At 30.8% G+C, this 13,977-nt stretch overlaps 2 protein-coding genes across 7 annotated transcripts in view; both read right to left on the minus strand.

Moving 5' to 3' along the window:
• The window catches only part of LOC122715433 (troponin T, skeletal muscle), a 17,198-nt gene extending 10,165 nt beyond the window's left edge, over positions 1-7,033 (minus strand). For 2 of the 6 annotated variants that reach the window (XM_043937627.1, XM_043937626.1), the window contains exons 1-2: positions 4,471-4,611; positions 3,959-4,004 (exon numbers count right to left, since the gene is read on the minus strand). In XM_043937627.1, the coding sequence (XP_043793562.1) occupies positions 3,959-3,984 (26 nt within the window). In that variant the 5' untranslated portion in view covers positions 3,985-4,004; positions 4,471-4,611. Of the gene's footprint in view, positions 1-423; positions 448-2,133; positions 2,137-2,222; positions 2,250-3,958; positions 4,005-4,470; positions 4,612-6,775 lie in introns of those variants that run through there. The other 4 variants (XM_043937630.1, XM_043937625.1, XM_043937624.1 and 1 more) reach the window with 4 other exon arrangements.
• A 4,518-nt stretch (positions 7,034-11,551) lies between these two features.
• Positions 11,552-12,821, minus strand: LOC122715467 (U11/U12 small nuclear ribonucleoprotein 35 kDa protein-like). The gene is made up of 4 exons (XM_043937687.1): positions 12,705-12,821; positions 12,201-12,416; positions 11,901-12,114; positions 11,552-11,771 (listed from the first exon to the last, which is right to left on the minus strand). The coding sequence occupies exons 1-4, from the start codon at positions 12,705-12,707 to the stop codon at positions 11,587-11,589; spliced, it is 618 nt and encodes a 205-aa protein (XP_043793622.1). The 5' UTR covers positions 12,708-12,821; the 3' UTR covers positions 11,552-11,586.
• Between the last annotated feature and the right edge of the window lie 1,156 nt (positions 12,822-13,977).

Below are 13,977 nucleotides of genomic sequence, written 5' to 3' on the forward strand. Positions count from 1 at the left end.
AAAAAAAAAAACAAAAAAAAAAAGAATACATCGCATAATACAAAGAGACGAAATAGCGCATACGAATAAATAATATACTAAAAAAAAACTTGTATAAAATACAAGACGACAATCACAACAACAACAATAATAACAGTTAAACGATTAAAAGAAAGAGGGGGGAAAAAAAAAAATAAAAAAAAAAATGAAAGAAGAATGAAGAAATGAGAAAGATAGAGGAAGAGAGATAGCGATAGAGATAGAGAGAGAGAGAGAGAGAGAGAGAGAGAGAGAGAGAGAGAGAGAGAGAGAAAGAGAAAGAGAAAGAGAAGTGATAGGAAAAGAATGAGAATACTGAGAAAAAGACGAGAAGTGAAGAACATTGCCAAATAGCTGCCTGAACAAGATACAAGGCGAGCGTAGAATTGTTTTCAAGGGACTTACTCGATCTTCCTGCCTTCCGGCTGCCTTTGATTTTTCGATTTTTCGATTCGCGCCGCGTTGGTCGTTTGGTCGATGGTGATTGGTGGTTTGATCGATTGGTCGATTCGTATTTTTTTTTGTGTATTGTTTGTGGAGATATCAGACGAAGGGATGGATTGTTATAGACGGAGTTGTGAGCAAAAAACAGAGAGAAAAACAAAAAAAAACGAAGATCATAAACCAAAGTCAGATAGGATTTTCATTCGATTTTGTTTGTTGATAATCTAAACAAATGTAATGATCGATGACCGGCTCGAGTCAATGTAAAAAGAAAAAAAAAAAAAAAAAAAAAAAATCGAAATCTTAGAATCGAGCATAATTATTCATCCCCACCCTTTTCTACAGTGCTCTCTTTTCATTTGCCAAATAAGAGAAACACGGGAGGAAACGACGAGAAATATGTATCAGCCCCGTGGCGAAGAAATGCGCGCTCCTTCCTCAACGATATTTCTCGTCGGTTCACTCGAAACGATTCAATATTTCTCTTCGATACATTCACTCGAAAAATTGTTTCACTTGATAATAAACTACGGGTATAAAAAACGGGGAAGAAAACATTGAATCGTGCGTTCGCAAGCGAACGAAATTAAGCTAAAGTATAATCTCGATAGGATCGTGTGGATTTAAGACCGTAGATTTAAGACCCGTTTCATCATAAAAAACGACATCGTTGAATTTAATATAGGACTCGAAGTTCGAAGATACCGCGCCATTCGTGCTGCTCTATTTTTGCGGGAGAACCACGACTGTTCTAATTTTAACAATAGTTCGAGAGAGATCGCTCTCAGGCACGAACACGATTTTTCGATACAGCTATTGCCTTCGAAAAGTTCTCCATTCTACTTCTCTCACGAAGTAGACGTATATAAAATCTATGATTGGAGATTAATAATACGTTTATTATATATTTGTTGATAGAAATCGAATAATATATATCGTTTGATACGATTTAATAATTATGGAATAAAAAAGAAAAAAAAAATGGCACGAACGTGAAAATCGTAATTGATAAAATACGATTCGAATCGAATCGCAATTACGATAAAATAATCGCGATGAATCATCACTTGTTTTCGACATATCGTTCGAATTATATATTACGAAATATTGTTTTCTATTTTATTGTTGTGTAAACCGGTATTCAAGGTGACAAGATGGCCGCGCCAAACAGTTAGTCCTATTTTTGTAAAAAAAAAAAAAAAATGTCTCTCGAATAATTCGAACTGGGTTCATGTTTCTTGTATGCAATATTTAGTATTTCTATGATCGTACGAAATTACATAAGTTTGCAACAATAACGCTTTTACAGTTTCAATTTCAATAATAAATTGTTCCATGAATCGAAATTATTTAATGTCAAAAATTCGATCGATCGAACGAAATTATAAATCGAGCAAAGAACGATCTCTCTGGAAATTAAAAAAAAAAAAAAAAAGAAAAAGAAAAAAATCGAGTTGTTGTCCAAAAACCAAATTTTTATCGTAACAAGCGGCAAAAAAAAAAAAATCAGGGAACGAAACGAATCAGGATTGGAAGAAGTCTCGCCTCGAACCGTTAACCTCTAAACGAGTGTAAAATCTAAAATCGAGATTATAAAACGACAACTACGATTCCTTGGTGACTGCGCGGTGGTAGCAGACACTTAAACGCGCACACGCCTCTGGAACTTACTTCCTGGAATGAGAAAATAAGAGAACATGGACGTTAGATGTATTTTTGGAACGATCTCGTGGAATTAAGGAATTGCCAGCAACACTTACGTTTCCTCGACCACCTCCTCCTCGCTGCTGTAAAACAGAAAATGGAAAACGGTATTTGTTAGTTAACGGGTAGTTAAGGGCTGTGTAAAGGGGGCTATCGAATGAACAATTAAAAAAGAAAATAATAACAACAATAGGGGGGGCTCTTGGGGGGGGGGGCTAAGGGCAGGTGAAATTTCTTCAGCATCGAATTACTCGTTGAAAAATGTATTCTTTCTATTTCTATTTAAATCGAATTTAAATGTATTATGCAATTTAATTAATTGATATATGAAAATAATAAATTTGTAGCTAAAAATAATATAATTGATTGATGTGATCTAGTGAAACGAATATATAAAATACAGAAAATATCAAATATTAGAAATAATAGGCTTAGCCTATTATTTGTTACGTTTTTGATGGAAAAAAAACGTGAATTAAATTTGCAGATATTCATTCATTACGACAAAATTAACGGTTAATAAATAATCGAGTTAAATACTATAATTTATTATTCGTGAAATTTACGATTTGGGCGCAATCTGAGCAAAGAAAACGGACAAATTTGCTGAGATAATTTATTATGACATTTTTGGACACATCCGTCCACCCGACTGAATATAGATCCACCGTTCGATCCAACCCAATGATTCATCCCCCCCTAGGATATCTGTTGAATTTCCTCGTTTCAAAAATAAACGAAAATCTCTTTGAGATCGACCGTGATCTCGTTCTTTTTTTTTTTTTTTCTTTATAACGATTCTTGTTGAAACGAAACGTTTATTGAAAAAAAAATAACTCGAGCGATGAAGGGAAAAAACGAAATAGAGAAAAGAAAACATCTTCAGCGAGCAATTCGATCGAGGGAGGGTGTGCACGATTAAAAAAAGAGAAAAAAAGAACATTCACGATTTCTTCGAACACAAAGACACGTGGGCACGAGGGGGGGGGGGGGGGTAGTTCACTTTTAACAATAAAACTCGAGGGGGTGGGGGGTCGAGGGCAGACAAGGGATATTGACGAGAACAAGTATGAAACAATAAGGGGGTGAGTGACACATATCATCATCACGACGAGATTCTTCATCTTACGTGGACTTCAAATTCATTTTTCTTGAATATCGTTCATTGTATGATCGACAACGATCGACATTGAATGGGAGGGTATCTCGATAATCCTCGACTTATGTAGCAACCTGACCCGTAATCGTCGCATCGAGAATAGTAACTAGAATTCTCGATCCTGGAAATCGGCTCTAAGAAAGAACTAAGCATGAATTCTATCGACGACATGTTTCGACATGTGACGCTTCGATGGCCATATAAATATATATGTATATATATCGTAATATATTCACTTAATTTATATACTCAAGCTCGACTGAGATATATCCTCGACATTCCCCGCCGCTTCGAGAGCTTCCGATTTCATGGATATTTCATTGCTCGATACACGTGCTCTTACGTAACTTTCAACTTATCAATCCTCCTCGACGCACTTGTTTCTCTCCCTCTCTCCCTCTCTCTCTCTCTCTCTCTCTCGTGATTTATTCGCTCGTCAAAATCGAAAATTTCGAATTGTTTCACTTCGAAAAAATTGTATATAAGAAGAAAGAAGGAGGAGATTCGAACGAGAAGGAGAAACGAGTCTCGAGAAACGAAATTAAAAAAAGTGGAAGAGGGAATGTCGAGAATATCGAATATTGAAATATTTATCTTGGAAAGATTGTTCCTCTGAAATTTTGAAATACTTACGAGTATTGCTCCTCGTCGTCAGACATGTTTGCTGGTGGTCACGGTACTGCAACACGCAAACAAAACCACCGATTAACACAATTTATCCTTAACAGTGGGCAGTGTCTTCGTTATATCCTCACGATCTCTTATTCGGTTGCTTAATCTCAAATTACGATATTTTTCACACGAGAGGAGGAAAGGAACGATCGGATCGTCGCTTTATTCTCGATATTCTGAATTTTTCCCGGAAAAATTTAGCTTCGCGAGATCGCACTTTCGACGAGGGAGAAATAACCCTTCGTCCGATTCTACTTTTCTCGATACACTCGAATCATCGGTATAAATCGAAAAGAGAAAGAAAAGATAAAAATCCGCGATTCGATCGTCCGCTTTTTTTCCTGGGAATGGACTTCTCACAAAAAAAAGAAAAAATTTTAAAATAAACAAATCGAGGGGTGAAAAAGAGGGAGGAGGAAGAGGGAAGGCGAGAGGGTGAGAGGGTGAGAGAGAGGAGGGTGCATAAATCGAACCTTGCTCCGCCACGAGAAAGAGAAAGCTAGAAAAGAAAGGAAGAAGTCGAAGGGGCGAGACGATGCACTGGTGCAAAGGTAATCTGATATTCTGAGACGAGAAAGAGAGTGCCAGTTTGCTAACCCTGGCCGCAAGCTCGACGTCGCAAGCTCTATAAGGAGTCATCCCCTTCTCTTCCTCGTCGCTCTCTAATTTTAGAAAACCAACTCTACTCTTCTCTCTCTAACTCTTTCTCTCTCTCTTTCTCTCTCCCGTCATTCGTTTATTGGCTTCTCTCTCTCTCTCTCTCTCTCTCTCTCTCTCTCTCTCTCTCTTTCTTTCTCTCTACTCCTTTTTCCTCCCTTCTTTCTCTCTTTCTTTTTTCCCCCCTCGCTCTGTATGGAGGTTTCCTCCACCTCCATAACGTCTTCGTTGCCGTTGTCGTCATCGAGCTTGACGATCGTTTCCTGTTTTCACGAACGGATTAAACTTCGATCTCGATAACACAATTTTTCTTCTTCTTCTTCTTCTTCTTCTTCTTCTTTTTCTTTTTTTTTCCTTCGAGTCGCACGATAAAGTTTTTCTTTCTCCCTTTTTCTTTCTTTTCTCTCCTTCGCTCGTCATATTCTTTCATCATGAGTTTCGAAACAGAACAGTTTTTTTTTCGAACGATTCGTGAAAGGATCGAAATTCACGAGATTCAAGATTGAAAGAAAATTGTTCAGAATGTTTTCGAAAAATTATCCGACACGGTGGTTGGTGTTGCAGACGTCCAGTGAGATGGCTGACACGAGGTGTGGGAGTGGAAACAATATTATATAATCACATACGTCATAATCGAATCTTGAAATGGGATATTGCTCGTACATTTATAGGCGATGATTTATCAGACGCGATCCTATTCGCGCTCCTTTACCCTGTGTAAAGTTGAGAAAGAGAAGTGATTTCTCTCTTCATTTATAAATCTCAAGAATTGAAAAATTTACTTTCGTTTACACGTATTTCCAAAAATGGTAATACGACGCGAAGAGAGATAAATCTATCTGGAAAAATATTGAACGGCGTAGATCGATATTTTTGTTATTTTGCCAATTGTAGATCATGTATATTGAATTATATTTTTAATCGAATCAACGATTCTACATTTTCGATGTATTTTTCCATGCAGATTCCATTTTCTTTGAATTGTACATTTTCCAGTTCCGAGAAATCGTGGAGAAACATTGAAATTTGTATAAAATATTCAACTTTAAAATTCGTATCGTATAAAAAATTTTAAAAAATCAAAAGTTTTGTGTGGAAAATTATAAGTATCTTTTTTTACAAACTTGTAAAAATGATGTATCTTACGGTTTCTCTGTTGTTCAAGCGCATTCAACGGTTCCTTTTACATGTCCTTGGATATTTTTATTAAACTACGAGTTATATTCACGGATCAATCGAGACGTTTTAAATTTAATCGAAACGATTAACCAGTCACATTATAACTGTCCCCATCGAATGCAACCACACTAAGAAAAGACGAGTATGTTCGCCATTACGTTGTTATAGACGTCCTCCGGAAATTTGTTCGATTACCCTTCCGTTGGAAACTGCGAAAATCCAGAAACTCGAGACAGAGAAAGAGAGAGAGAGAGAGAAAGAGAGAGAGAAAGACGAACGAGATCTTCAAATTATAGCCCCAGTAGATAATGTCACAGCATGGTCAGACGCCACTTGCACAAAGGTTTCTTTTCTTCGTAAAATCCTCTTTGGAAACGAGTATTTAAAAGTCGATGTGCACAGATCAATTATCCTTCTTAATTATTTATACCAGTTATGACAGTTATCTATATTATCCAGCTCAAGTTTTCACGATTATCCCTCTAAAAAGAAAATATACGATTCCCACCCCACTCCTCCTAAGATCCAAAGAATTCCATCTTCACTTCCAGTTTCACTTTCACACTCGAATCTTCCATCAAATCCTCCTTCCATCCCCCTCCTTCCCCGTGATATATATCGATCCACGGAACGGCAACGAAGACGAGGAAAATGTTCTTTCTCATCTTTTCATCACCGATGTATCTAATCGTGTTGTATCACTGCATAACGATCCATCACGGCGAAATCACTGATTCGAAAAAATTCCCATCGTATAGAAATGGAAACACAACGATGATGGCTCAAGATTCAAAATGCGAGAACGCGTAAATAATATACTTATCACTGAATCGAAAGCAGTTAAACAGACAATATATATATATATATATGGAGATATACATTTGTATAAAAGAAAAGAAAAGAAAAGAAAAAAAAAAAGAATTAACAATCAAAGAGACTTACACTCGAGCGGTGTGAATGTGTATGGCAATGTTGTGTATGTGGGTGGGTGGGAGACGCGTGTGTATGACGTGTATGAGGGTTCGCCTCGGAGCACCAGCCGAGCAAGTAGATGCTTCTGAACAGGCACGCACGGAAGAGCTTTTGCCGGTGGAATGTGGAGTCCGCGACGGCTTGAGCGGCTCTGAAGTCCTGCGATCAGGGCCTGGACACCACCAAGACTCGGAACGATGCCTACACGGCCGACTCGGGATCGCTCCCTTTCATTTAGCTATTAATAGAAAGGAGATCCACGTCTGTGGGCCGCGAGCGTGATACGATCCTGGCACGCTACTATTTTCGTACTCCTTCTACAGTGCCCGTGCCGTGGATCTCGTTCCCGTGGGCCCCTTCCGCCGCCTGCCTCCCGCCCCCGCAATCATCCATGGAGGTTGTTTGGGAGTGGAGGGAATAGGCGAATTTTGAATATCTCGATTAGGAGAGCCAAATCCCTCGATCGCCAGAGGGAGCTTGTTTACTCCCTGGTTATTCTTTTAATCTTATCTTTCGTTTCTAAGTTTGCTAAGAATTGGAGATTCTTGGTTGAGAAGGTTGGGTTTTTCCCATTTCTTCTTCGTTAAATATTTTGTTTTGGAACGTATGTTCGATTATACGAATACGAGTGTTTGAGTTTAGAGTACGATTAATCTAACACTTTTTATTGGAATATTAAATATTGAATAAGTAATTGTAATTCTTGTAACGATTTTAAAAATTTTGCATGATTTCATCCTAATGTTTCGATTAATCTCAGAATAATTAAATTATTACCTACGATTAATGAATTATTACCAACAATTGATATTAAACGACTAGATAATAATTAACTTAATTAATTTCAACATGATTATTAAATTATTACATATGATTAAAACAATTCAATAATTCAATAGGTATTTCTAAACATTAATATTGAATAAGCAGATATATATACTCTTGTTATTCCATTTTGAAATTCGATTCAATTTATATATAATATTTTAAATTTATTTTAATATTATTTTAATTATAATTCAATAATTAATTAAAATTCAATATTTCTAAACATTAATATTGAATAAGCAGTTATATATACTCTTATTATTCCATTTTGAAATTCGATTTAATTTATATATTTTAAATCGAACATGTGTACTCATCATAAGATTCACAATTTGCCATTCACAGTTTCGAGTTAACACAAATGCACACAATTTCCTAACTCGATGGTAATTACCTGAATTCCCAAAGAGTATGAGCGAGTAGAGTATCCAAGAGTATCCACGGTCATTTAAAAATAGCTATTTATTCGAACGTTATACCGTAACCACTCGCGAATCTTTCCATGTTTCTTTCATTTTACATTTATTTCCATTCATGGTTAGGCGCCAAGAAAAGGAAATACAGGGGTGTGATTTTAGTGGTTAGAGCGAGTTCGTGATAATCTCGAGTTCGTAATTGTGCGTTTGAGCAGGAGGAGAGGAGAAAGAGAATGGAAGAGAAATTTAGAGAGAAAAAGATAAAAAATGAAAATTACAGCGAATTAAAAAATGTCTATGTTTATATACATGTATATATACAGGAGGAAAAGCATCTCGAAATATCCGTCGATGTTATTCAGAATATGAATTCTGGTTTCTCGAGTAAAATTTAAGATACGAAATATAATATTCGAGATAAAAATTCGTATAAAATTTTACTTAGAAATATGGCTCTCTTATTAATAAAATCTGTCACGATGTTGCACGCAATGTGATTATTTTTTCCAATCGTGCGAAACGTGTTAATGCAGAGCTATAACGGAGTATGTATTAATGCAGAACTAACGAATTGTGGGGCACAATCTTGTTACGAATTGATATTACGTGCTTTTGCAATTCAAATCGTAGAAAATGGTAAAATTCGCGTTTTTCTATCTAATAATCTAGTTTCTTTTGTCATTGCATTGCGTTTGATTCATTCGATGATATTTTTTATGTAATTCGATCAAGATATCTTCATGATATTTTATTTTAGTTATTAAGTTTTTAATTATTTAAAAATTATACGATGAATTTTATTAGAATCAAATTATTTGACTTTTGTTTATTCTTTTATAAATATTTTATTTTTTAAATTTGTCTCAATGTGACCGAATATGAAAACCATGTTCTCCAAAGTTGAAATCCAAAAAACTTTTATCAATATGATATTAAATAACATCGAATTATAAAATAAAAATAAAAAACTAATATTACAAGTTTCAAGAAAATTTCGATTCGATCCTCGTTCCTTTTTAAGCAAAAATTATTTCTGCATATGCTAGAATGAAAACAAAATTTTAAGATACATTTTTTTTTGCGAGTAAGTTATTTCTGACGCTGATACAGCTATATTATATCTGTCTTGTAGTCGTTTCATGTTCAACCTCGCCATTGGTGGAAAGTTTACTGCCCACTGGTTTACGTGGACATGGTCACTAAATATACATGTATTTACCCTCGAGCAATAACAACATGAAGTTTGTAGCAATTCCTTCGCTTAAATTCAACGCATACCTTTGGAATACTAAAAATTAATATAATCATTATCGCAAGTAATATACGAAATATAATTTATTCACTGGCAATGATATATGATTATATATATTATATAAATAAAATATCTTTTAATCAAAGAATATTTCATTTCATTCATAATGATTTTTTAATTTGTTTCGTTAATTGTAAATGATTATATATGCTTTTTGATATAATATAAAATTTTAATAAAATTATCTATATATTATCAAACGAAATACAAATAAAATAGAATTTTGTAATATTAAAGAAATAAAAAAGAGATATGATAAATATAGAATGAGTAAAAAAATATATACATATAAATATTTCAAAAGAATGTATAAAAAATTTCTATAATATTTAAAATCATTTTCTGATGAAATGTTAATTAAATCTTTTACTTGTTTCAAAACTAATAATTACTATGGTGAACAAATTAATATGGCTACAATAATACAATATATATTCAAATACATTGATGTAATAATAAATTAATAATATAAAATTCAAATAATATAAATAGTCAATTAAAAGAAAAAACTGCTCGCAAAATCTACACAATATCTTGTATATTCGGCTCTAGCAATGATCGCGTACGAGTTACTACTCCGGCAGCTGTGTCCGTGAATAAAAAAAGCATTAGGGACGCAGCAAATGCTATGTTGTGCAAACGAGAGCAGCGGCCGAGCAGACGAAATAGGAGTCGCGATAAACGAATGTGGGTTGCCCCTCTGAGACCTTGGCGATGGTAGAGGAGACAGAGTGAGAAGAATCGAGGAAAGAGGCTACCTTATCAGAGTCAGCCTGGAGGCTTAAACTTCGTCCGCGTGGCCGACGTCGAACCACGATGTGGCTCCATATATGGAGGGGGCCATGCTAGGGAGAGGGTGCTACAACGCTCGGGTATAAAGTTCCACGACGCTAACGACATCGCTTCACACCGCGCCAGAAAGCTTGAATCCCTTGGCTTAGTCGTTCTGTTGATGATCGTTGCTGATAAATTGTGCGTACGATGTCTCTTAATCTTTCGTACGCCCGCTCAATTCGAAGAATTTAAGCTCTGTCGAAATTTTAATACGGCATTCTGAATATACATCATGAAAATATAAATTTCCAGTAATTGAAAAGTTTGAATAATATTATTTTATTATTATATTTCATTTTCAAATAAAAAAAAAAATTTTTTATCCGATTCAATAATGAAAGTTCCATAATAAATTTAAAATAGATTTAATTTCATTCAAAAATTAATTTCATTCATTCATAAATTCGTTGTGATTTATGTACGTATTTGCTAACATACTGAACATTATTAATCATAAGATGTTTCAATTTTTTTCCAATAAAACTATTAAATTAAATTCTCGTAATTTTATCGATTAAATTGATTCGACGTTAATAATTTAAACATAAAATTAAACGATGAATTTTATTAGAATCAAATTATTTGACTTTTGTTTATTCTTTTATAGATATTTTGATAAATGATCTTGTAAGAATAGAGAATTATGTGATAATTGATAATTTGATAATTTTTACTAAAATTGAAATAGATTATTTTTTATTTTATATAAAATTATCATTGTTTTTTTTTAACGTTTCTGATTTATTTTAAAATGTTTTTCTGTTTTAAATGTATTATGTTGTTTTCGAAAGTGAATGTAACATAATTCACAAAGAATTTTGGCATCCACTACAATTTATGCAATGTTAAAAAAATTTCAAATAATTTTAAAGTTTAGAAATCATGTTTTATAAAAATGTAAATGTAGTAAACATGTAATAAAAAAAAAGTGTTCTACTGAAATTCGAAAATATTATTTTTGAAATTTATATTATTTCATAAAATAGATTTTATTGAGAAAGTATTAAAAACATGTTTCATTAAATTTTCTTATTTCTTAATTTTTTATTTATAAATAAAATTTGTATATTTATAATATTTACAAATTAAAAACATTTTTACAAGAATTGTTATATAAAATATTTTGAAAACAAATATTGAATAATAGTAAATTGTTTCATAATACATTAAAATTGTATTGTTCCTAATGTCTTTATAAAATATATACTTTATATACTTTATAAAATACATAGATCTTAAATATTTATATTGGATACAAGTCAAAATTGCAAAATTTACGGAAAAATCTTTCAATAAGCAGTAAAATATTACATGATAATATTTTTAATGTTTCATTTATGATTTTTAGATATAAAATGAAACTTACAAAAATAAGATTAAAATATAAAATTTTAATGACGATGATGATGATGATAATGATGATGGTGATGATATTGATGATGTGTATGATGATGTGTATGTTCTTGATGATGATGATGAGACCTTATTATATTAGGTACAATTGGTTTTTTGAAAGGTCTATCTCTTCCACCAAATCTAAGTTGACCCGATTCCTTTTTACCACCAAAACCACCACCTATAAGATTATATATTTAATTATATTTAATTAAATTTTTAAAAATTTTAAATTTAATTAACTAACACTTATTTATAACATATATATTTATAATACAAGGTTACAAATAAATACAATATGATTAATTACCAAGTCTTCTTGGTTTCCATCCTTTCAAAGTGCGTCCACACTCATAATCTATAAAAATTTGATAACCTTTTAATGTAGCATCAACACAACGTCTAAGTACTCTTCTAGCTTCATCTTCGCTTCTCATTTCTACAAATCCGTAGCCTTGAGATAATCCAGTTACAATATCAACTATAACTTTTGCCGATATGACCTCTCCATATTTAGAGAAAAACTAAATCAATGTTTAAAATTATATTTAAATTATATATTTGTTATATTAATAAAAATTATTATTAATATAAAAAATTATTATTATACCTCTTTTAAATCATGTTTTGTAATTTTTGGACCAAATCTAGCAACGAATAATGTTCTTTCTGGTTTTGATTTTAAGCCATGAGGAGATTCATAATGCGCTTGTATCGCACGGCTAATAGCTTTATCATGTGGTTCTGTATCTGTACCATCAATACTACCTGCTTTTAAAGGATCATATTCTTTGGCAAATGGACTCCAATTTTGTAATGTATTCGTCTAAAAAATATATATATATTATATATATGTATATATTATATTATATTATATTATATTATATATATTATATTATATAATATAATATATTATATATATTATATTATATTATATATATAACATTTTAAAAAATATTAATAATTTAAAGTAAAGAATATTTATGTATTTCAAAACATAACCTTCAAAATTATATAAATACTTCATACAAATAATATTTCAATGTAAAATTAATATTTTAGTTTTTAATAATAAAAATGATTTATTTTCTATTATAAAATATTATTTACTTACCATTTTTAGACAAATTACAATAAATATTGACAACAACTATTTAAATTAGAATAAAGATTAGTGCTGTCAAATTATATAGTTCAATACATATTTCATATACATATAATTATATTCAATATATATTATATTTTTAATTTCTATTTATAATTATTAATATTTTCTAAAAATGTTTAGAAAAATACAATATAACTTATATACAACGACAAGAATATCGAATAACAATATAACATAATAATATACTATTACCATAGACGAAATAATAGAATAGATTTAACATCTTATATTTGATTTTTTTTTATGTTCTGAAATATCAATTGTAAAAATATTAGAATATTTATAATAATGTTTAATATATCTTATTTTATACACATATTTTAACGTAAAATACTATAAAAAAACGAAATATAATAATAAATTTAAATACAATAAATCATAAACATACAAAATTTTATTTATATTTATAAGAATTTTTAAAAACATTTTTTAATTGTTCAAAATAAAATTGTCCAAAAATTATTAGTTTAAACCTATTTTATTAGTAGATATCTTAATAGTATTTTAGTATCAGTAAATCAAGTAAAAATAAATTTGATAATAGTTAAGACTCTTATCTCAATTTAAATATTTATTATAATAAATGTTTATTTATTATAATATGAATCATTATTATACAATGAATCAATATTATAATTATTATAAGACTAGTATAGTACTAAAATATATGACATAGAGTTATTTTTTGTTTATATTAATTATTTATTGTAATTTTTTGTGAAATATATTATACAATATAATAATTTTGTAATTATACATTATATATTATACATAATATTATTACATAATATTTTAATAATTTCTTCATTAATATAATTTGTTTTTTAAAAATTTATTTAATTTATCATAAACATTTATCTAAATATATTTATATATATATAAATATTCATATAAATTTTTATCGTTTAAAGTAATTTTTGTTTAAATAATAATTTAGGATTTTAATTTTTTACAAAGAATATAGATTAAATTCATAAATATTAAAAATATTTATAAATAATTATTAAGAATAATATCTAGAATTTTCTTATAAAAATGTGATAATTATAATTGTTTCTCATATTCGATTATAAAAGTAATATTTGAAACTTTTATATTTCAGAAAATATTATTATTATTTATTATTTGAAAATATTATTATTATTCATTATCTAAATAAGCTATATTCAATACGTTATTACGCGACATCTGTATATAATTTACATGAAGGTTGCTTTGC

Source organism: Apis laboriosa, unplaced genomic scaffold, assembly GCF_014066325.1.
Source record: "Apis laboriosa isolate Shangri-la unplaced genomic scaffold, ASM1406632v1 scaffold35_cov144, whole genome shotgun sequence".
NCBI classification, from domain to species: domain Eukaryota; kingdom Metazoa; phylum Arthropoda; class Insecta; order Hymenoptera; family Apidae; genus Apis; species Apis laboriosa.

Bases quoted from the DNA above. Each gene is read 5' to 3' on its own strand.
- LOC122715467 (XM_043937687.1), bottom strand. The intron at 12,115-12,200 runs GTATAATAATAA...ACATTGATTTAG, and splicing joins CAAAACATGATTTAAAAGAG to TTTTTCTCTAAATATGGAGA. The intron at 11,772-11,900 runs GTAATTAATCAT...ATAATCTTATAG, and splicing joins ATGGAAACCAAGAAGACTTG to GTGGTGGTTTTGGTGGTAAA.